We start from the raw sequence: 18,325 nt of genomic DNA, 5'->3' as shown, positions 1-18,325 counted from the left end.
TAGTTTGCATTTGTAAGAGAGTTCAATCACTGCCTCGTGATGGCTATGCTATAGACAACTATGTGTCAGAAAAAAACAAACAAACAGAAATGAGATGATAAGAGAGGGAGGCCCATGCTGTGTGGAATGTTGACGTCACACTCACTGTCCAGGATGTCTCCCAGTCCTTGTGCACGCAGCAGCTCCTTCAGTCGGGCCACTTCATCCTTCAGGTCACGCACCAGCTTATTGTTGGGATCCTCATTGATGACAGCATTGCATTTGATATTCTTGGCTCGATCGGCGTAGCTATAAATCATTAAGAGCAAATTGGAATGATCCGGAATTATTTATAACAATGTCCAGCAGGACGAGAATCTTACCGCAGTGTGCTCAGAGTTTCATCATAATTGATATCAGCAGGACTGAGGGCAGCAACCATTGCAGTTCTGGAATTTCCGCCTATAAAAACAAAATATGCATAAACCCAAAGACTTTTTTGGAAGACAAAAATGAATAAATCTTTATTTTCATCGATTCCCAAAAAGAACTGCATTTCCACCCGACTTTGTCATTTGTGTGAGGAAAATGACATTAGCATGCTGGTGCATTGTTTTTGTTCCATATTCATAACTTGTTGATTATATGTACTTTATTTTATATATACCGCATAAACATGCCCAAATCATTAAGACACATTGTAGATTACTGTAATGCATATGAGGAACGTCATCCACAATCACTTCTGTATCACCGCGTACAAAATGTGTACATTGTTTTGTTCAAACAAATGTTATTCAATCATTTCACTGCCAAGTGATGTCAAACAAATTTGTTAATATTCATACCAAGGTTCTCCCTCAAGAGCCATGTCAAAACGGAGTCTCTGTATGGGATGAAGTCTGACTTCTTTTTCTTCTTGCTCTGAAATAAAAATGCAAGTAGCCTTTTCAGGTGCATGACAATTTTTAACAAGGGTGTGGGATGACAATAGTGATGGCAATGGATTGTAAAATATGATGCATGATGACAAAACATAAAGCCACTTGAAATCCTTTTTGCCAAACAGTTGAAGACCTCACAGCCCATGGAGACCGAATGCACAGAAATATATTACAGAAACCAAATAGGTCTGCAATGTTAAAAAAGAAAAAAAAAGTCATAGTAGTGTAGTAAAAAATATCTTAATGAAGAGCACACAGAATGTCAACACTACGTATTACAAAAGGCAGTCAAATCTGGACCATGGGATGAATCAGAGGTTAATGATTGAGCTGCCAAAGGGTTTACCTTGCTGGTACAGTTATCCTGTGTAAGCGGGAATTTACAAGGACGGGAGAAAAGACAAGGGCAGATATTACAGCGTGCCTGACAAAAACAAAGGGAAAAGAAGAGCAAAATTAAAACAGACAAGACACTCACCACTTCAGCCAGGGCAGAGATGACCTTTCCTAACGTGGTTAGGGACTTATTGATGTTTGCTCCCTCCTGCAACCAAATAAATATATTACGCATGTAGCAACAAGTGAAGCCATTTACACTCTTATTCTGTCACGCAGAAATCGAGTCTAACCTTCAGCCGGGTCCCTTTAGCTCCAGTGGAATCTGCTCTTTCACTTCCAGCCAAGTCCACAAGACTAATTTTACTGACCTGAAAGCGGAGCAGAAGCAAACAATGAAATGTATATACTGTTGGACATGACCATAACAAGTCAAGCTGCAGCTGGGGAGTATTGTGTTCATGCAAATTCCAATGTTCTTTGTGCCGGAGGAAATGATATCACAAAGCAATGTAAGACAAAATAAAATTAAGAAACACTCATAAAAAATAAATTAAAAAAATCACATTAGTTGTGCTCCGATAGATCAGCCATCCATTGTGATCGGCATATGCCTTTCATCGCCGATCACAAAAACTGATCACCAGCTGCTCGGACTTTGTAGCCTGCAGCCAACGAAAGACCATCAATCATAATACATGCTTCTGCATTTTCTGCACTGTCAATTTGAAATAATTTCCTATTTCTGTACAATAAAGGGATGGAAATTTCAATAGAATTATTTTTTTAATCCAAAATAATCATGAGTGAGCAGGTCTAATATTGAAAAATGGAAAGTTAATCCATGTGGTCGGAATCAGTATCAGTCGATCTCACTCAAGGATGATCCTCTCAAAATTGGCAGCATGAGTCTCTGATTGGACCCCCCCCCACCCCCCACCCCCAGTTTGTATGCACAAAAAGGGCGACACCGACATCCATTGACAACTGTAAGAATGGTGAGAAAGGCCCCAGAGTCTTGAGAGGTGCCTACTTTTTCAGTGGAAAGGTCTGTCTCACTGTCGTGTTTTCGCTGCGTGAAGACAATGGTGAAAACCGCATGGGACCTGCTGCTGGTCTCATTCATGTTGGTGGCCGCCACAGTTCTGTAAGCGAAGAGAAACAGTCGTAATTATGTTCCTCCAAATGCCATGAAGCTTTGTTTGAACATTCAAATGCAGCTTTGAAATTATTTTACACACAACAAAGAAATCATGGGGCTTTAGACCGACTTGAGTGACTGCAAAATTAGGGATTATTCTGCGTGGCAGAGGTGGATAATACCATGAAGACATAAGACACAAACATACATTGCACACTGGGAGGGCTTATTTTTAGTACATGGCGTGTAAAACCCATCTCTCCTCCTGTGACTGTCCCTATTGAGTCAGCAGCGTAGGAAGATTAAGGCAAGGTTCACTCCTCCCAGCAGGAAATCGCAGAGTGACACAAATACACGCCAACACGCGGACACGACCATATTTTCCGTGCTATAAAGCGCACCTAAAAGCATTCAATTTTCTCAAAAACTGACAGTGCGCCCTATAATCCAATGCGCCTAAAATAAAGAGACTGTAACACTTTTTAAAATAGGCCATATAATCCGAAGCACCTTACTGTGCAGAAAATACGGTAATTGACGACATGAGTCCGTGAATGAGATGCACTCAACAATTGAAACAGAGGTTATTTTTAGGAGACATGTCATTCTCATCACAAGCTTCAAACTTTGAAATTAGCAAGGAATTTGTGGTTTTGCTTGCAATTTGATGTTCTTTGAACAATACTAAATAATAATAAAAGAAAGTGAGATAAGAACGAACTTCCGCATTCCGTTTACTTCTGAGATATCTGGCAAATTTCCTCCAAAATATAATTCCACTGATCTGATTACACACCTGGCCTTATTGCCCGCATCCATGAGGTCAGCGATGTCTGTATAGGAAGTGACGGCAAGCTTGGAGAGGTCCTCTACGTAGGGGCCCAAAAGCGGATGCTCTCTCACTCGGAGATTCCCTTTGTTCTTGGGATTGAGCAAATCACGCACTCGCTCACAGTAGATCTCCATGTAACTGACCTGCAGACAAGGGCTTACAGTCAGTTCCTCACAAAACCTAAACGCGTTGATCATGTACGGTCAGGTCCATTAATATTCCGACACCATTGGACACCATTTTCAGCAATCTCTGTACAACACAACAATGGAGTTCAAATCAAACAATTAAGATGCGCTTTAACCCTTTCAGGGACAGCGTTTACTACAGAGGAACGCTTATCATGTTATCAGGTTTCAAAATGCATGAAAGGTTTAATTGCAGACTGAGCTTTAAATTGAGGGTTTTTACATCCAGATCAGGTGAACGGTGCAGGAATTGCAACACATTTCATATGTGCGTCATCTTTGTAAGGAACCGAAACAAGGCCTGGAGTTCATTTCAAGTATGATATATTTATTTGGAATTTGGTCATCTCTCAACATGAAGTCCAGCATAACTTTCACGTCATCAATCGTTAGACAATAACCTGAATGTTTTTAAACACGCCTCCCAGTGATAACAGTATTTATTTCAAATATAAAAATGTTGTTTTTGGTCAAATGCAAAGTTCCAGGTTATTCAGCACAGCAATGTTTCAAGACAGTTTATAGGTTGTAAAGAACTGACAATAGTCATTTGTTGAATTTGCAGCATTAGGAGGTTGCATTTGCTGAAAAGCATTTCAAGAGGTTCAAGTTACATTTCTACATGGGACCGCTTATTTGCCACTTTGCAAGTCTTGCGTTCATTTAACATGTGAGTTTTTTCAGATTGTCTTCTTGAATTCATTTGCAGAATATCAGAAGGACCCCCCAAAGCTCCCAAAGTTTGGATGTGAACTACCCCTCACCCTCATAGGACAAATGAGGGTTTTTCAACTCCAACATGTCTTGACTTCATTTCAGATTAGGCTGACATTAGTGCTCTTTCTCATTAAATTAAGGCGAAGAAAAAAACAACTAAAGACTGGGATGATATCAAGTGTCAATCATTGTATTTTGATGCTTTTTTTTTCATTGTACCTTTTATGGCTTTGCCGAAACCGGCCCACCGTTATTTTGTTGATGTGTTAATCTGTTATGAGCCCCAGCGTTTCGGGACATCCTCATGCATGATCTTTCTTCATAGTTACGACAAAGCTGAGTGTGCCTTTGAGGCAGTTTGACTCAGTTCTGGAAAATCCTACCACAATATCCCAGATCTGCCAACTCGACAGCATCCTTTTAATGTGAATCTACAATTATTTCCCAAGAGAAATGTTGTAGGGAAATAAAGATGCCATATTTTGACATTCATATTACAAGATAGTTTGAGGCTACTTACTGGTGGGAAAAGCCAATGTCAAAGTAATAAGATGACAGATGAGAAAATAGCCCTGAGATTTACCTCTACAGAATAGGAGAGCTCCTCTTTGTTGCTATCCTCGTTGATTTTCTCAAACAGATCCTCACAAAGCTGAAAGAGAGATCAACGCAGCATCTTGGTACTAATAGCCCATAGAAAAGTATTTGCGGAAAACAAAAATGTAAGCATTTGGCACATCAATCAACCCAATTAAAATAAATACATGGGTAACTCCACTGTCACTAAAGTAGCTCTGAGGGACAAACCATGGGAATGATTCCCTCCTGGCCTTCCTCCTGTTTGCCCATCATGGTGTAGGATTTGCCAGCTCCAGTCTGGCCATAAGCAAAAATGCACACGTTGTAGCCCTCGAAGGCGTGCTGCAGCATTTCCTTGCCAATGTCATTGTACACTTGGTTCTGCGCAGCAAAGCAGGGGTCTTCCGGCTGCAGTGGAACAAAGGACAGAATGCAGAATATGTTAAAGTCCCTATAAAACAAATCGCCATCATATTACAAAAGTAGGGGGAAAAAAAAGAAGAAAAAAAGGCTACACTCACCGTCGTGTGGGACCAGTAGGAATAATCAAAACTGAAGGTTTTTGCTGGTTCTTTTGGGGCTTTGGGGTTGAGGATAGCTGAGGATGAGGAACAAAGTTATGTGTTAAGGTGACTTTCATTGTTTTGCCGCTCAGAACACGTTATCGAAACATTTTGAAAAAAATCCAGTTAAAAAGAGAAGGCTTCTGTTGAATGGCCCCAAGTATAGCTTTCCTCTACTGGAGCATTGGAGGGAGGGTGGCTGAGGGGGTTTGGGGTGTCTACACCTGCTGTAGCTGCCATAGACCTGATGACACTTGACTTATGCACGACTGGAGTGTTTCCTATGGCCACACAGACATTTCCCATTGCACGAGAATCTGCAACTATGCGCGGCATTTCATCCCTCTCAACCATGCTTGCTGCGACGCGTGGGCACGCCATTAAAGCTTTCCACACACTGAATGCAAGACGAAAAGAAAAGAAAGCACGCCGTAACTGAGAATTTCCTGGAGGACATTTGCAGACATCGATATCTTGGCCGGCTCAATACTTTGCAATCCTCTTCTCCATTAAAGGGATATTTCTTGTGTGCCATCCGCTGGCAATGTAAACATGAAGGGGTGGTGGATGACATGCATGTGCAAAGAAATAAGGTTTGAAAGACTAAATGCACTGGGCCTAGCAACAATGCAAACAGCAACCATTGTGAGCTAAATAAACCTCCACATGGATGCTTACAGTCTGCTTCTTGTCATGTCTGTGAGCAACAACGTGAATGCAACTTCTGAGATTCGTTCAAGGGTAAATTAAATCCACAACTCGCACTTCGACTTTCGGACACTGTAGAGGCTTTCACACCAAGATATCCCCATCAGAGTACTCGGAGCATTCAGCACGCTTATCAATAATGCAGGAGACGTGGAGAGACGGGGGCTGGGTGTCACCTTCCATCGGTCACGTACCGACAGAAAAGCACAACATGTCCTCAGACACCAAAACACTGACAGCCTCATGCAAAATATGTGACAATTCAGCAGCACTCCCTAAATGAGGAGCCTAAACCCCAGTGCAGGTAGAAAAGCGATGCATTTTTGAGCGATGTCCATAAATTTATTGATTAGAATTGTGGATGAGGGCGTGCTCAACCAGCTGTCGAAAGAAAAACAACATGACAAGCTTTGTGATGTTTCGTTGCACCGATATACCTGTATGAACTCTGCTCGTGCTGTGGCATGTGGACACATAGATGTTTTTCATTTTTACATCCTGAGAAATAATAACTAAACAGATATTTAAAAAAAAAAATCCCCCTGTAAAATGACACAGAATTAATGGCAATGTTATCATGCTTAATGTAATGTATATTTATGTGATTTAACTTTCCTTGTAAGGGAAATTTAGTAATCTACCGACAGGTTAATGTACAACAGCAGGGTGGAAGCTTCCACATTGGTTCCTGAAAGAGGATACAGTGGGACAAGTGGCTAAATAAAGCTAAAAATTCACCTTTGACCTGCCTTCAAAGGGAAATTGGAGCCCGGGTATTTACAAACGCGAGGGTGTTTTGGTAACCAGTGCGCTTCCGTTCCCTTTTCCTGGAACAATTTACTCTGGCAAACAGGGGGCAGCTTAAGCGATGATTTGAACACCCATAAAACAGAAAGACGACGACAATAGCGTGGGATGGCGATGACAAGCCAACAAAATGAGGGGGCCATCCAGTTATTCTGATTATCACACATGACGTGAACCCTCTATTGTTGAGCAAAAACGATTTTTCTTCGTGTTTTATTGACGTAGAAGAAACTTTTCTCAGAAGCAGATCATAGCAGACTGCTCATCACCGGGAGATGAACCATCTTTGGAAAATTCCTTAAAGGCCATACTCCCCTGCACACAGAAATCTGTCTACACACACGGTCGGGCCGGTCTATCAGGAAAGCTCTCAAGTCGGGCTCCAACTAACGAATGTTAACACTCAATTTATTTGTCGATGATGTTGTCAAATAATTGATGAATATGATTTTAACAAAAGAGTTTTAATTTCCACCCCTTCTGCATGTTTTATTTTGATTCAACGCAAAAATAACGTTCGTGGCAGATTACAGGAATGCTGAGCATTGGGCGCTTTTTTGGGGGTAAAACAAGTATCCAAATGATTAATCGATGATCAAAAATAATTAGTGATTAATTAGATCATCTGTTAATTGTCGACTGATGGATTAATTGTTGCAGCTAAACTCTCAAATGAAGCTACTTAACAACCTCAAATGTAGCTGCGTAATAATACCGCGATTTGCTCCCAACAAAGAGAGCTCAAACGTGGCAATGGTCACGTGTATGAAGATTCCTTCCCTACTTCTAATTCAGGATTCCTTTTGTCGACCTGTTGAATTTTAGTGATGAAAAATAAACCAGAAGGTGATGAACTTTACCTCACTGTGTGAAATTGTGTCGCTGTGTGGTGAAAAAACAAAAACGGAAGCCTACACACGAACAGTAAGCCATGCAGCAGAATGAGAATGAAACGTTCCCTGTTTTCAATTTAGAATAAATATTCCCAGGAGAGAAAATCTTCCTGAACTTTAAATGGGAGACGAGTCTGCAGTGTAATCAACGCCGTCATCACACGTCTTTCTAAACCATGGCAACAGGTGCGGAAGCAGCTACTTGTTGCCATAACAACTTCCACTTGGCACAAAAAGGGAGGATGCAGCACGCTGTTCTCCGTATTCTGTTTCTTCAACTATTTCCCCACAGCTGTTTAGATGACAATGTACCGAAAACAAGATTAAGAATAATATTGTAGCAACTGCATGAGTGCAATTTCAGCAACGGAATACCCATCATGTGAGAGAGAGTGGAGATATTTTGCTTCAAAAGCCACTGAAAGTGTCAAATTATAATGATTCTTACAACTTTCAAAATGCACAAACCACACAATAGTATTATAACCGGTAAGTATCAAGTCTGCACACACACAAAAAAAACCCAAAACCAGCATAACTGGGTCAGCATCTGATTATCAAGAAAGACTTTACCCGCAAGACATAAAAGGATGGCAGGCAATGAACAATGAGACGAGTTATTGAGCAAAGAGGAATTCACAGCAGAGACACCATTACAGAGAAGGCCTAGTCAAATATTTATTTGCTCCTAAATGTCACTGATCCGGATTTTTGCTTCCTGATGAGCAGGATAAGACGGACAGGTTGTTATTGCTCCATGGGCGCTGACTATTTTATGATGAGGTGCATACCTGTGAACTATCCACATCCTGCTAGCTAGAGAAGACCACTCGTAACCAGCAGATATGTTGCACTACGGCATTCAACATGGGGCCAGTAATCCGGCCAAAGTGAAGCTGCCTGCAGTAATATGGTTGTTAGAGGGTCTCTGCACACCAGATGGGGACTAAAAGCTCGGGCCATTCACTTGAGATGAGAAGGGGAATTGTCCTGCCTCTACCACTTGGGAATCCAAACATCTGGAAAACGTAGATTGGCAGCAAATTATTACTATTTATGTATGTATGTATGTATGTATTTATTTATTTTTGCAATTACAGGCAGCAGGTGAATGCGTGTGTGCATGTGTATGTGTGTGTGCATGTGTGTGTGTGTTGGATTCAAATTAGCACGTTTGTCCTTCAGTCCCTGGAATGGTACTTAGCCTCCCTGCGGCCTGTGCAAATCTGAACTGCATGGTGATGTAATGGCTCACCTTGGAAGAACATCGATGCAGTTCTCATGCAGTCTTGCAGGGTGCCCTTTTGCCCAAAAAAAACAAAAAAAAAAACAAAACTGCATGCTCGTTCCACGAGCAGCCAAATAGCGTTGGATTATGAGCAATGCAAATGCTCACTTTGACGCAACTGTCCATCGTAACAAACAAAAAAAGTTGCTAACACTGTGGCGATCCTTGAAAAATCTTACTATAGTGTCACCGCCTAAAGAAAACCCATGTACAGTATCTCCACTTGATGATGATTTTGACTTTTTTTTAACATTAGTGAATTCTCTATTGTCTCTTGCATGTACTGATAACATTATGTAGCCTAAACAACCAATGAAAACAAGTTCATAATGGCGGGTTTGTAAAGTCTACTGTATCTATATTAGCTGTCAGGGCTTTCCAAAATCATACCGGAGCTTTAGGCCCCACCGCCTCCATTTACTTTGTAATAGAGCCGAGCGATGACAGACATCCTGTTGAAAAGCCAAACTGTCAGTTGTCTTAATCAACCAACTGGTCCCAGCCTTTAACAAGAATTTGAATGTTTTGAGCAGATGACTGACTCCACTACATAACAGTCAGTATCTTATAAATCCACTGAACTGATGTGTACATGTCAAAATATGGCGGCTAACATCCTTTTATTGATCCCATTAATTCATTGCATAGAGTTATAAAGTTCTTGATGAAAATGTGACATTGTACCTTGCTAATCATGACAAGCAGAGAGATCCAATTAAGTTACAAATATCGCTTTGTCGCAGAAAGCCGTAATTACATTGACAAGACTTCAAACTATGACAACGCACACACAAAACTTCGCAGTGACAGTTGTAGAAAAGATAAGGTATGATGATGGTGATAAACATGTCAAATAGAAAAAAGTCATTTGTGGTATCTGATGTGTTGCTCCTGAACAAAAACCAAAAAAATGTGGCATAAGTGGATGTCGTCAGACGGCCACAATATGTCTGTTCCTGGAGTGTTACTCGCCCTTCCCAATGGGATGAGTATGAGTGAGACTATAGAGAGAGCTACATCAGAAGAGTACAACATTTAGCCATTAAAAGGAGTGCAAAAGAACAGCCCCAACCGTACAGTATGTGAAAAAATGGCTTCTCTGTGTGATCAGGGATATTGACCTCCTGACCAACCCACATACCCCTACAAATTCACCTTGCATGTACTATCGGCCATCCACACATCACAGTTGTAATGCTACGCCTAAATAATATTGCCATTGTGTCTCAGACTTTACTCGTGCATTATGGGGGCGTAAAAAAAAAATTACGGTTGACATAAGCTGATGGTTTGAGCGGGGCTACAGGAAGCTAATGGTTGTTCGCTCTTCAATAGCATGAGCACGTTCCGCGTCGCCACAGAATACTTGCTGTCTGTCTGTATCGAGTGTCATCGAAAGAGTGTGTGGCAGTACGGATGACAGAGTCATCAAGGGATGCAACTCAAAGCTGTGAGCTATAAGTAGCGTCTAAGCACCGCTATTCAACATTTGACAAACAGCTGAGCTTGCTGCAGCCACAACACCGGACAGACAGCGTTTCCAAAACAACTTTGGTGACAGAACAAACTTTATGTCCCGCCAAGGACATGCAGTGCATCTTTTAATGACAAACACACAGCATTGGAAGATGTATCCGTTGAAACAATGTAGCTGTGAGAGAGCCCCCACGCCCTGCCCCCTAACCACCAATGAAAGGTGGATGGCGTCATTTTTGTCAACAGAGACTGCGAATGGGGGAGCACAGGAAGAGGGGAGAACAATACATTGAATCCAGGGGGCTGAAGTTGACTGCAAAACATGTGAGGTAATCTGTTGTGACAAGGCTTTATGTGCCCAGCTCACGCCATGACAATTTCGCTCTTTTCACATCGCTTGACTCGTCTCCCTTTTTTTTTTTTTAAAGAATCACTTACAGTCTCATGCAAAAGGTTTACAAGTTAACCTGGCATAGTTCGACCTTTTAGAGCAGCGGTCCCCAACCTTTTTTGCCCCACGGACCGGTTTAATGTCAGACAATATTTTTAGGGACTGGCCTTGAAGGTGTGACAGATAAATAAAACAAAATAATATAATATGACCTGCATGAAAACGATGGTATTTTCGAAACAATAATAAACATTAATCATGACAAAAGGAACGTCCCATCTGGCCGCAACACTCTCTGGTCGCGATGGGAACATTTAAACCTGCCTTCAAAATAAGATACAAACTGCATGAAAAATACGACTCACCATTGCCGCATATTATGCTGAGTGGGTTTGGTGCGTGGGAATCTCCCTTTGAGATAAATCCATATTTTAAGTAGGACTCCAGATAAATTAAATGTAGCCTTCTTTTTCTTGAAAGTTGTAGGCTCCTCTTCTGTCTCCTGGCTGGGCCTCTTCCCCTTCCCAAAGACGTTTGTTTTTTTACTCATTTTGCTAGCTCCCGGGTTTAATTTCAGCGGTAACCAAGAAGCCCGCCTTGACCTGCGTCAAGAGTGACATACTGTAGAAGGATGTAATGGAGGATCGGGTAAATTTTTGAAATAAAACATCTTTCAGATTCCGAAATGAATAAAACGGAAGTAATGTAAGTTATTTATTCTTTCTGTGCGGCCCGGTACCAAATGACCCACGGACCGGTACCGGTCCGCGGCCCGGGGTTGGGGACCCCTGTTTTGGAGTACTACGCTCGAGCATGGTCGCCATTACATTTGTTGTTTTATCAATGACAAGACAGACGGCCCCATGTATTATTTCTTCGCCTCGACTGGGTTTTTCCTGGCTCAAATCGAGGCAAAGGTGGCACCATCTCGACCATGTGCCATTACGTGCATGTATTCTGTAAATTCAAATGACTCGCATCCGTATTGAATGTAGCAAAGTGAAGCAAATTGCGCAACTGCCTCCTTCACTTGATATATCATCAAGCAAAAATGATTGCTTTTTATTTCATGATGTCACCTTCGGTCAATTTTATCATATTTGCAGAATTTATGGCTAATGTCAAAGCCCAATTCAATAAGGCGGGCGGGCTGAGTTATCCCTTCCACCTGGTTAGAATACAGAAATTGTCTGCTACAGAAATTACAAGAAAAAGGAAAAGAATGTGTCTTCATTTTAGACTTCCAAAGAGTTTGTGGCTTCCATCAACCTTGTGTTAAACGGTTCAAATGGCTTTTTAGATGCCGACACTAATGTAGTATGTCCCTCCTCACTTACCGTGCAGTGACGCACATTGCCGGTCTTGACCCGTACTGTAGAAATCTAAACATCACCTAATATGCAAAAACTGCAACCAAGCCACATACAAAGATGGTGAACATGCACGAGACATGCGGTGCGTTGTGATATTTCTCATTCGCTCGAGCGATGCCAATTGGTTTGGCTGGGGGCAGCCGTCCACACAACTTGAGTGCGGGAAAAACCCTGAAAATAACTGAAAAATCTGTAGTAGGGACAAGGATGACAACCGATTAGGTAGTCATTAAGAATTTGGTTGATTGTCGATGAAGTTTGCCTTCAAGAAATCAAGTCAAAAACTGAGTGGAACGAGGTGCAGTTGAGTCAGTCTTAATGATTTGTGGTCTAAAGACAGCGTTGCTTGCAACTATGGGAAGTTGGGCTCCACCGAAGTAGAACTCTGCGCCGATTTTTTTTTTTAAATCTATCATCTCCAGTTATCATTCATCAATTAACTCATTCACTCCCAAAGACGTTTTTAAACGTCTTTTCAGACTTGGTCTAGAATTGGCTGGTACTGAATGAGTTAATTGATTACTATTTACCAGTTGTAGATTTTAATACATGAATACAATGCTATCTGTAATATGGCTCGAATTCTTTTCATACACTGGAGCAATACAATGTGACCGTCCGTCTTTGATGTCAATATGATGTGAAACCGACAAAAGACCTTCAGACTTTTTGCCCAGTATTGAAGCAGACTGGCCACACCAATCCACCTGTTACAAAAAGCCCTGATGGTCAGTCAGCAAAAACATCTTTGGTTTGATCACAAATGCACGGAGAAACACGTGTGCGCAACGAACTCGGAGAAATGGAAAATTGGACATTCGATGAACATCTAAAGTTACTTGTGCGGTGGAAGAGTGTACCGTGCTGGCCTATGTGCCAGCTGTTCCAGATCTGACCATCGTCTATTTATACACGAGCAGATGGCAGCTAGCGCTTTGCATGCCGACAGACTGTCAGGGACGGGAAGGAATGGAAAGATTTCAGCTGCCAAAACCAAACCGCCGCAATCCCTGCCAAACCATACTGTACATTGCTCACACAGCCCACAGGCCTTTGCAAACTGCTGCATACTGTGACTGTCTTTTGATATTTATCAGCTCACGCACACCCACACACCGCCACAACAGACACGACAGGGGAGGCGGGGTTGTAGAAACCACCAGAGAGAGACGGAAAACATGCTAACCCAGCAGGACTCCATTCAGCGTTGAAACAACAAAAAAAAAAAGGAAAAAACAACAGAACTACAACAAAGCGATAAAGGAAGCCTCTCAGGCACCTGCGACTACGGATGTTCCCGTCAGGGTTTTAAATTGCCAATAGCGATCTTTCCCTGAGTGCGATCGGCCGATACAGATACCAGTCGTGTGGATTCGGTGCAAAATGTTCAATTTTAGATCTACAACTACCAATATTTCTTAAAAAGAGAAAACATGCTCAACCTATATTTAACTGAATACACTCCAAAGACAACATTCATGATCAAACTGATAAAGCTTGATTGTTTTTAGCAAATAATCATGAATGTCGAATTTTATGGCTGCAACACATTTTGTGATGTTTATCACTGTGCTGTTGTGACACATGCAGAATGTGGTTTGGCATTGTCTTGCTGAAATGAGCAAGGACGTAGATGATAAAAATGTTACTTGGATGGCTGCATGTACCTCAGCATTAATGGGAACTTCACAGATATGTACGTTTGACATACCATTGGCACTAATATAGTCCCATAGCATCACAAATGCTAGTTTTTGAGCTTCGCGTCCAAAACAGTCTGGATGATTTTTTTTTTCCTCTTTGGCCCAGAGGACACAACGTCCACCGTTTCTAAAAACAATTTGAAATGTGGACTCGTCAGGCCACAGAATATTTTTCCACTTTGCATCAGTCCATTTTAAATGAGCTCGGGCCAAGAGAGGCCAGCGGCGTTTCTAGATGTTGTTGATGAATGGCGTTTTTTCTTTGCATAGTACAGTTTGCACTTATGGAAGTAGCGCCGAGCTATATTTACTGAAATTGGTTTTCTGAAGGTGGCGGCCCGGTGGTCCAGTGGTAAGCGCGTTGACCTCACAGTGCAGACGTACCTGCACTGGACGTGCGTAGGTTTTCTCCAGGTTTTCTCCATACCTTTACGTAAGCACTGTGACTCCGGTTTCCTCCCACATTCCAAAAACATGCATGGCAGGCTGATTGAAAACTCAAAATTGTCCCTAGGTGTGAGTGTGAGCGAGGATGGTTGTTTGTCTCTATGTGCCCTGCGATTGGCTGACAACCGGTTCAGGGTCCCCCCGCCTACTGCCCGAAGACGGCTGGGATAGGCTCCAGCACCCCCCGCAGACCCTTGTGAGGATAAGCGGATCTGAAAATGGATGGATGGATGGATGGATGGTTTTCTGAAGTGCTCCTGAGCCCATGTAGTGATTTCCTTGACACAATGATCTGCGTTTTTAAAGTATATCAGTTTGAACATGAAATATCTTGTCTTCGTAATACATTCAATTACATATAGGTTAAACGTGATTTGCACATTATGGTATTCTGTTTTATTTCATGTTTAACACAACGTCCCAACTTCATTGGAATCGGGTCCAATCGCAATTCAAAGTCCAAACTCATCTTGCCACTTATCTGTGTGCCAGATTGAAGATCATCATATGATTCAAGTGAAGATTGGGCTATTCAGAGTTGACGTGGGGAAATAAACACAGAAACGCTCACATTCACTGCTAACAACAGCAGCCCGTTTTGAAAAGCAGTGACCTGGATTTTCTGAGCTTGCTGCAACTCAAGGACCCTGAGTATCGCTTTAAATGCTGTCAGGCTTTACGTAAGCACTGTGACATCATCATCAGGGGGGAAAAAAAACCCATTCTCAAGCTAACATCAGATGACGGGCATATTTTAGACATTTTCTGGATAGGTGGAAAGGAATGCGAGTGTCCCTTTTTATTTATCTGCTTTTTTCCTGCTATCCCACAGCGGCATTACAAAAGAATTATAAACGCTTAAAAAAAGGTTAAGGGTCAGTTCTGCAGTCTTATTCTTTGAGGTTTTCAAACATTCCACTCACCTCTGAAAATTTACTCACGAGTATTAAAGAATGAGCATCGTGCCCACCCAGCTCACCGTGCCTGGACTGTAAAATGGTGCAGTCGCCCTAAGAATTCAGTATTCAGACTGTGGGAGGAAGCTCGAACAAAACAGTCTGGAAAAAGAGCAGCGTCGGTTTGGGCACAAACACTACAAAAACACACTCACATTCTTGGGTGTGGGAAAATGCCCAACTACTTCACTCAAGCTCTGCAAAGAAACAAAGTGAAGGTAATGGAGGCGGGGTACAACGGACCATTAGCTGTCTTTGGCAAAGATTTGCCTTAGTAGAGCCATGTTCACTTCACTTTGCTTTGCCAAGGTAACGTCTGGAACAGTAAATAGTGTCTGCCATGTTTTCAATCACAAGGTATATGTGGTGCAGTATAACCCACCGGAATGGATCAACGGCACAAGAGGAATATGACACAGTCCAGTACTTCATGACGACATTGTGATATCGACAAGAATCATGAATGGCATGGTGTTTTTTTTCTGTTCTTCTTTTCTGCTCACCACTTGGTTATCTCGACCAATCTTGTGTTAATCTACATTGCTAGACAATAACACAACGGCACTGCTGATTTGGTTATTTTTCAGTTCTTTACAGCATTGTTTCACTTTGGAATGTTTCTTGTTCTGTAGGTTGCTGAAATTAATCTCAGAGCAAGGGCCTTTTGTCAGGACATTTTTTTCTACCGCAGATGTTAATGTTGGACACGTAACTCAATTGCACAAAGAGGTTATCACTCAGTAAAGTGGACGTTTGTTATTCTATGATGGAAAAAAATGTTAGTAGTGGCACTTTATCTGCACATTATTAAAGATAATAATGTGGCGATAAAGCTTCATGTTAACTTTTTGGGGTATGGTCAACTTCAGTGCTGCATTTGTTGTGCTGGTAATGTACCACTCGTTCCTGTGACTTTAATAGTGACAGTGAAACAGACAAATGATCGGAATGTCGTAATTCTGATTCAACTAGTGATTTATTCCATCCCACTTCAGCAGCAAACAATTTACTGTTATTCACTTATGTGAATAGCAGCGATCTGGGTTTGTTTTGCCTCCACGCGTTAGCTTTTGGCTAATTTTGGACTCGTCTGCTAGCTAGCTTGCTCATGAATGAGCTTGCAGTTTAGTATTATATAATATGGCTTTTTTTTATTGTTGTCTGTATAAAAGAAACTATTGCTGCGATTTCAAAAGTAAACAAACTCAGTGGACACATGAGCCCCAACTATGGATTGGCCAAGGAGGTCTGCACGGGCGATGTTATTCAGCGACTCGGCTTGCTGTGCTTTAGAGATTTCTTCTGTGTCTCGCGCCTGGTGCATAATTACCTTTGGAATCTGAAAGAAACATCGATCTTGCTTGCTCCTGGCGTAACACCCAATGACGCAGCAAGAGTGCACCATATTAAGGAGCAACCGAAAAGCATTGTTGTGCAATGAAACGCAAGCAGTCGAAATCTATCCACTCAAGATGGTGAGCGAAAAAAAAATCTAAAAGGAAAAATGACTTCACGTACAAGCCACCTATTCTGTTTTCAAAGTCAAATGGGTACTGCTTGGTCAAACAGGCCCCTCAGAGCATCTGATTAGAAATTAGTGAGTGCTGCTTTTGTGTAATGGCAGTTCACTCACAATACGAGCCCATGAATAAACAAGCCTTGTTCAGTCACCTACTTGCTCTCCTTTTGTATACCACTGTTAAGAATTTCCCCTAAAGAGGAAACCACAATATAACACAAGACTCTTTTGTCATACAGAGTAGACATTCTCGAACAACCATTGCACTGATTGAATGCGTTACAAGTCTATTTAAACAGACACATTTAGCATTCTGTTATTATTAGGTCCAATCTTTTTTCATTAAACTGCAGTGAGTTGAATAGAAAGTTGCCCAGGAAAAAAAAAAAGTGAATCTACAAAATATCTACCAGCCACAAAATGACAATTGCATGAGTGGAATTTATGAAATGTGGCACTAAGACTGACTTGTCTTAATCCTTTTGAACATTTAACATCCAGCTCCACAAAAACACCCTTCAATCAGCAATCTGATTGTCTGATTCAAAGTGACACAGCAGCATCAGTCCCTTCATCTTTTTTTTGTTCAAATGTACAAACAGAAGCTGCGAGACAGCTTGTGATGCTACGTCACGCTACCCTGCATGTGAAGAAAGCTTGCGCACGACTTTCACCGCCTCTGCTCATGTGGCTGCTTCCACAGCTTCCCCTCCCCCAACTCACAAGTCAGCTCCGACTCAGTATCCATTCAAGCGCCATCAAGGGCTCAAATGGACAGTGAGCACAACACCAATGAGGTGAGCAAAAATGTAGCGCGGCTCAAGTCTTGCCCAACACAAAGGAAGAACTACTTGGATGATGGAAATGAGACTGCTTATTACGTTCAATTTGGTTTGCTTTCCGTTTTTCAAGAGTCACTCAGTCTATTTTTGGTAGCATTTTAGTACAAAATCTCTACAGCTCAGTTTAATTAAAAAAATGTCATTTCAGATGCAGGTCTATTTATTGACAGGTCTATTTAGGTTCACAGATCATTGGACATTGGCAGATTCATTTTAGAGATGCACCGAAATATGGCCAGTAAAATTTTTGGGCCAAAATGGAAAATGTTTGGTTTCGGTCCAAAAGACTTTTGTCACTGAAACAACATGGCCGAAACAGGATATTGGGATTGCGCAAACATGCTTCGGGGGGCCCGGTGAACTGTCAAGGTGTTGCCATGACACGGGGAAATGAGCCCAGAGCCAAAAGTCCCCTGCAAAGAGCACCTGATTAAAAGCCAGTAGAGCGACATAAGAAAACCTTTATTAGTCTCGCAATGGAGAAATTCCCGATTCACAGCAGCAAAGTTATGAAAGGAAGAAGTAGAACAACAAAATATAGGAGCTGCTGGAAAGGCAGCCACTCACGCGGCGCAATTTTGAAGTCAAAATAACAAAAATAACACAACACAACACAGGACACAGACAGTCGTGCAATCTTCAC

At 41.8% G+C, this 18,325-nt stretch overlaps 1 protein-coding gene across 14 annotated transcripts in view; it reads right to left on the bottom strand.

Moving 5' to 3' along the window:
• The window catches only part of kif1b (kinesin family member 1B), a 58,652-nt gene that overhangs the window by 32,700 nt on the left and 7,627 nt on the right, over positions 1-18,325 (bottom strand). For 12 of the 14 annotated variants that reach the window (XM_086109141.1, XM_086109157.1, XM_086109201.1 and 9 more), the window contains exons 3-13: positions 5,238-5,314; positions 4,945-5,124; positions 4,721-4,789; positions 3,197-3,375; positions 2,293-2,404; positions 1,553-1,630; positions 1,402-1,467; positions 1,270-1,287; positions 828-903; positions 363-441; positions 146-288 (exon numbers count right to left, since the gene is read on the bottom strand). In XM_086109141.1, the coding sequence (XP_085965267.1) occupies positions 146-288; positions 363-441; positions 828-903; positions 1,270-1,287; positions 1,402-1,467; positions 1,553-1,630; positions 2,293-2,404; positions 3,197-3,375; positions 4,721-4,789; positions 4,945-5,124; positions 5,238-5,314 (1,077 nt within the window). The remainder of the gene's footprint in view (positions 1-145; positions 289-362; positions 442-827; positions 904-1,269; positions 1,288-1,401; positions 1,468-1,552; positions 1,631-2,292; positions 2,405-3,196; positions 3,376-4,720; positions 4,790-4,944; positions 5,125-5,237; positions 5,315-18,325) is intronic. The other 2 variants (XM_086109150.1, XM_086109254.1) reach the window with 1 other exon arrangement.

Source organism: Hippocampus guttulatus, chromosome 1 (assembly GCF_054856545.1).
Source record: "Hippocampus guttulatus isolate MCC_2025c chromosome 1, RoL_Hgut_1.0, whole genome shotgun sequence".
NCBI lineage: Eukaryota > Metazoa > Chordata > Actinopteri > Syngnathiformes > Syngnathidae > Hippocampus > Hippocampus guttulatus.
Note: the sequence above shows the minus strand (reverse complement) of the source record. Positions and strands in the feature narration are given on the sequence as shown.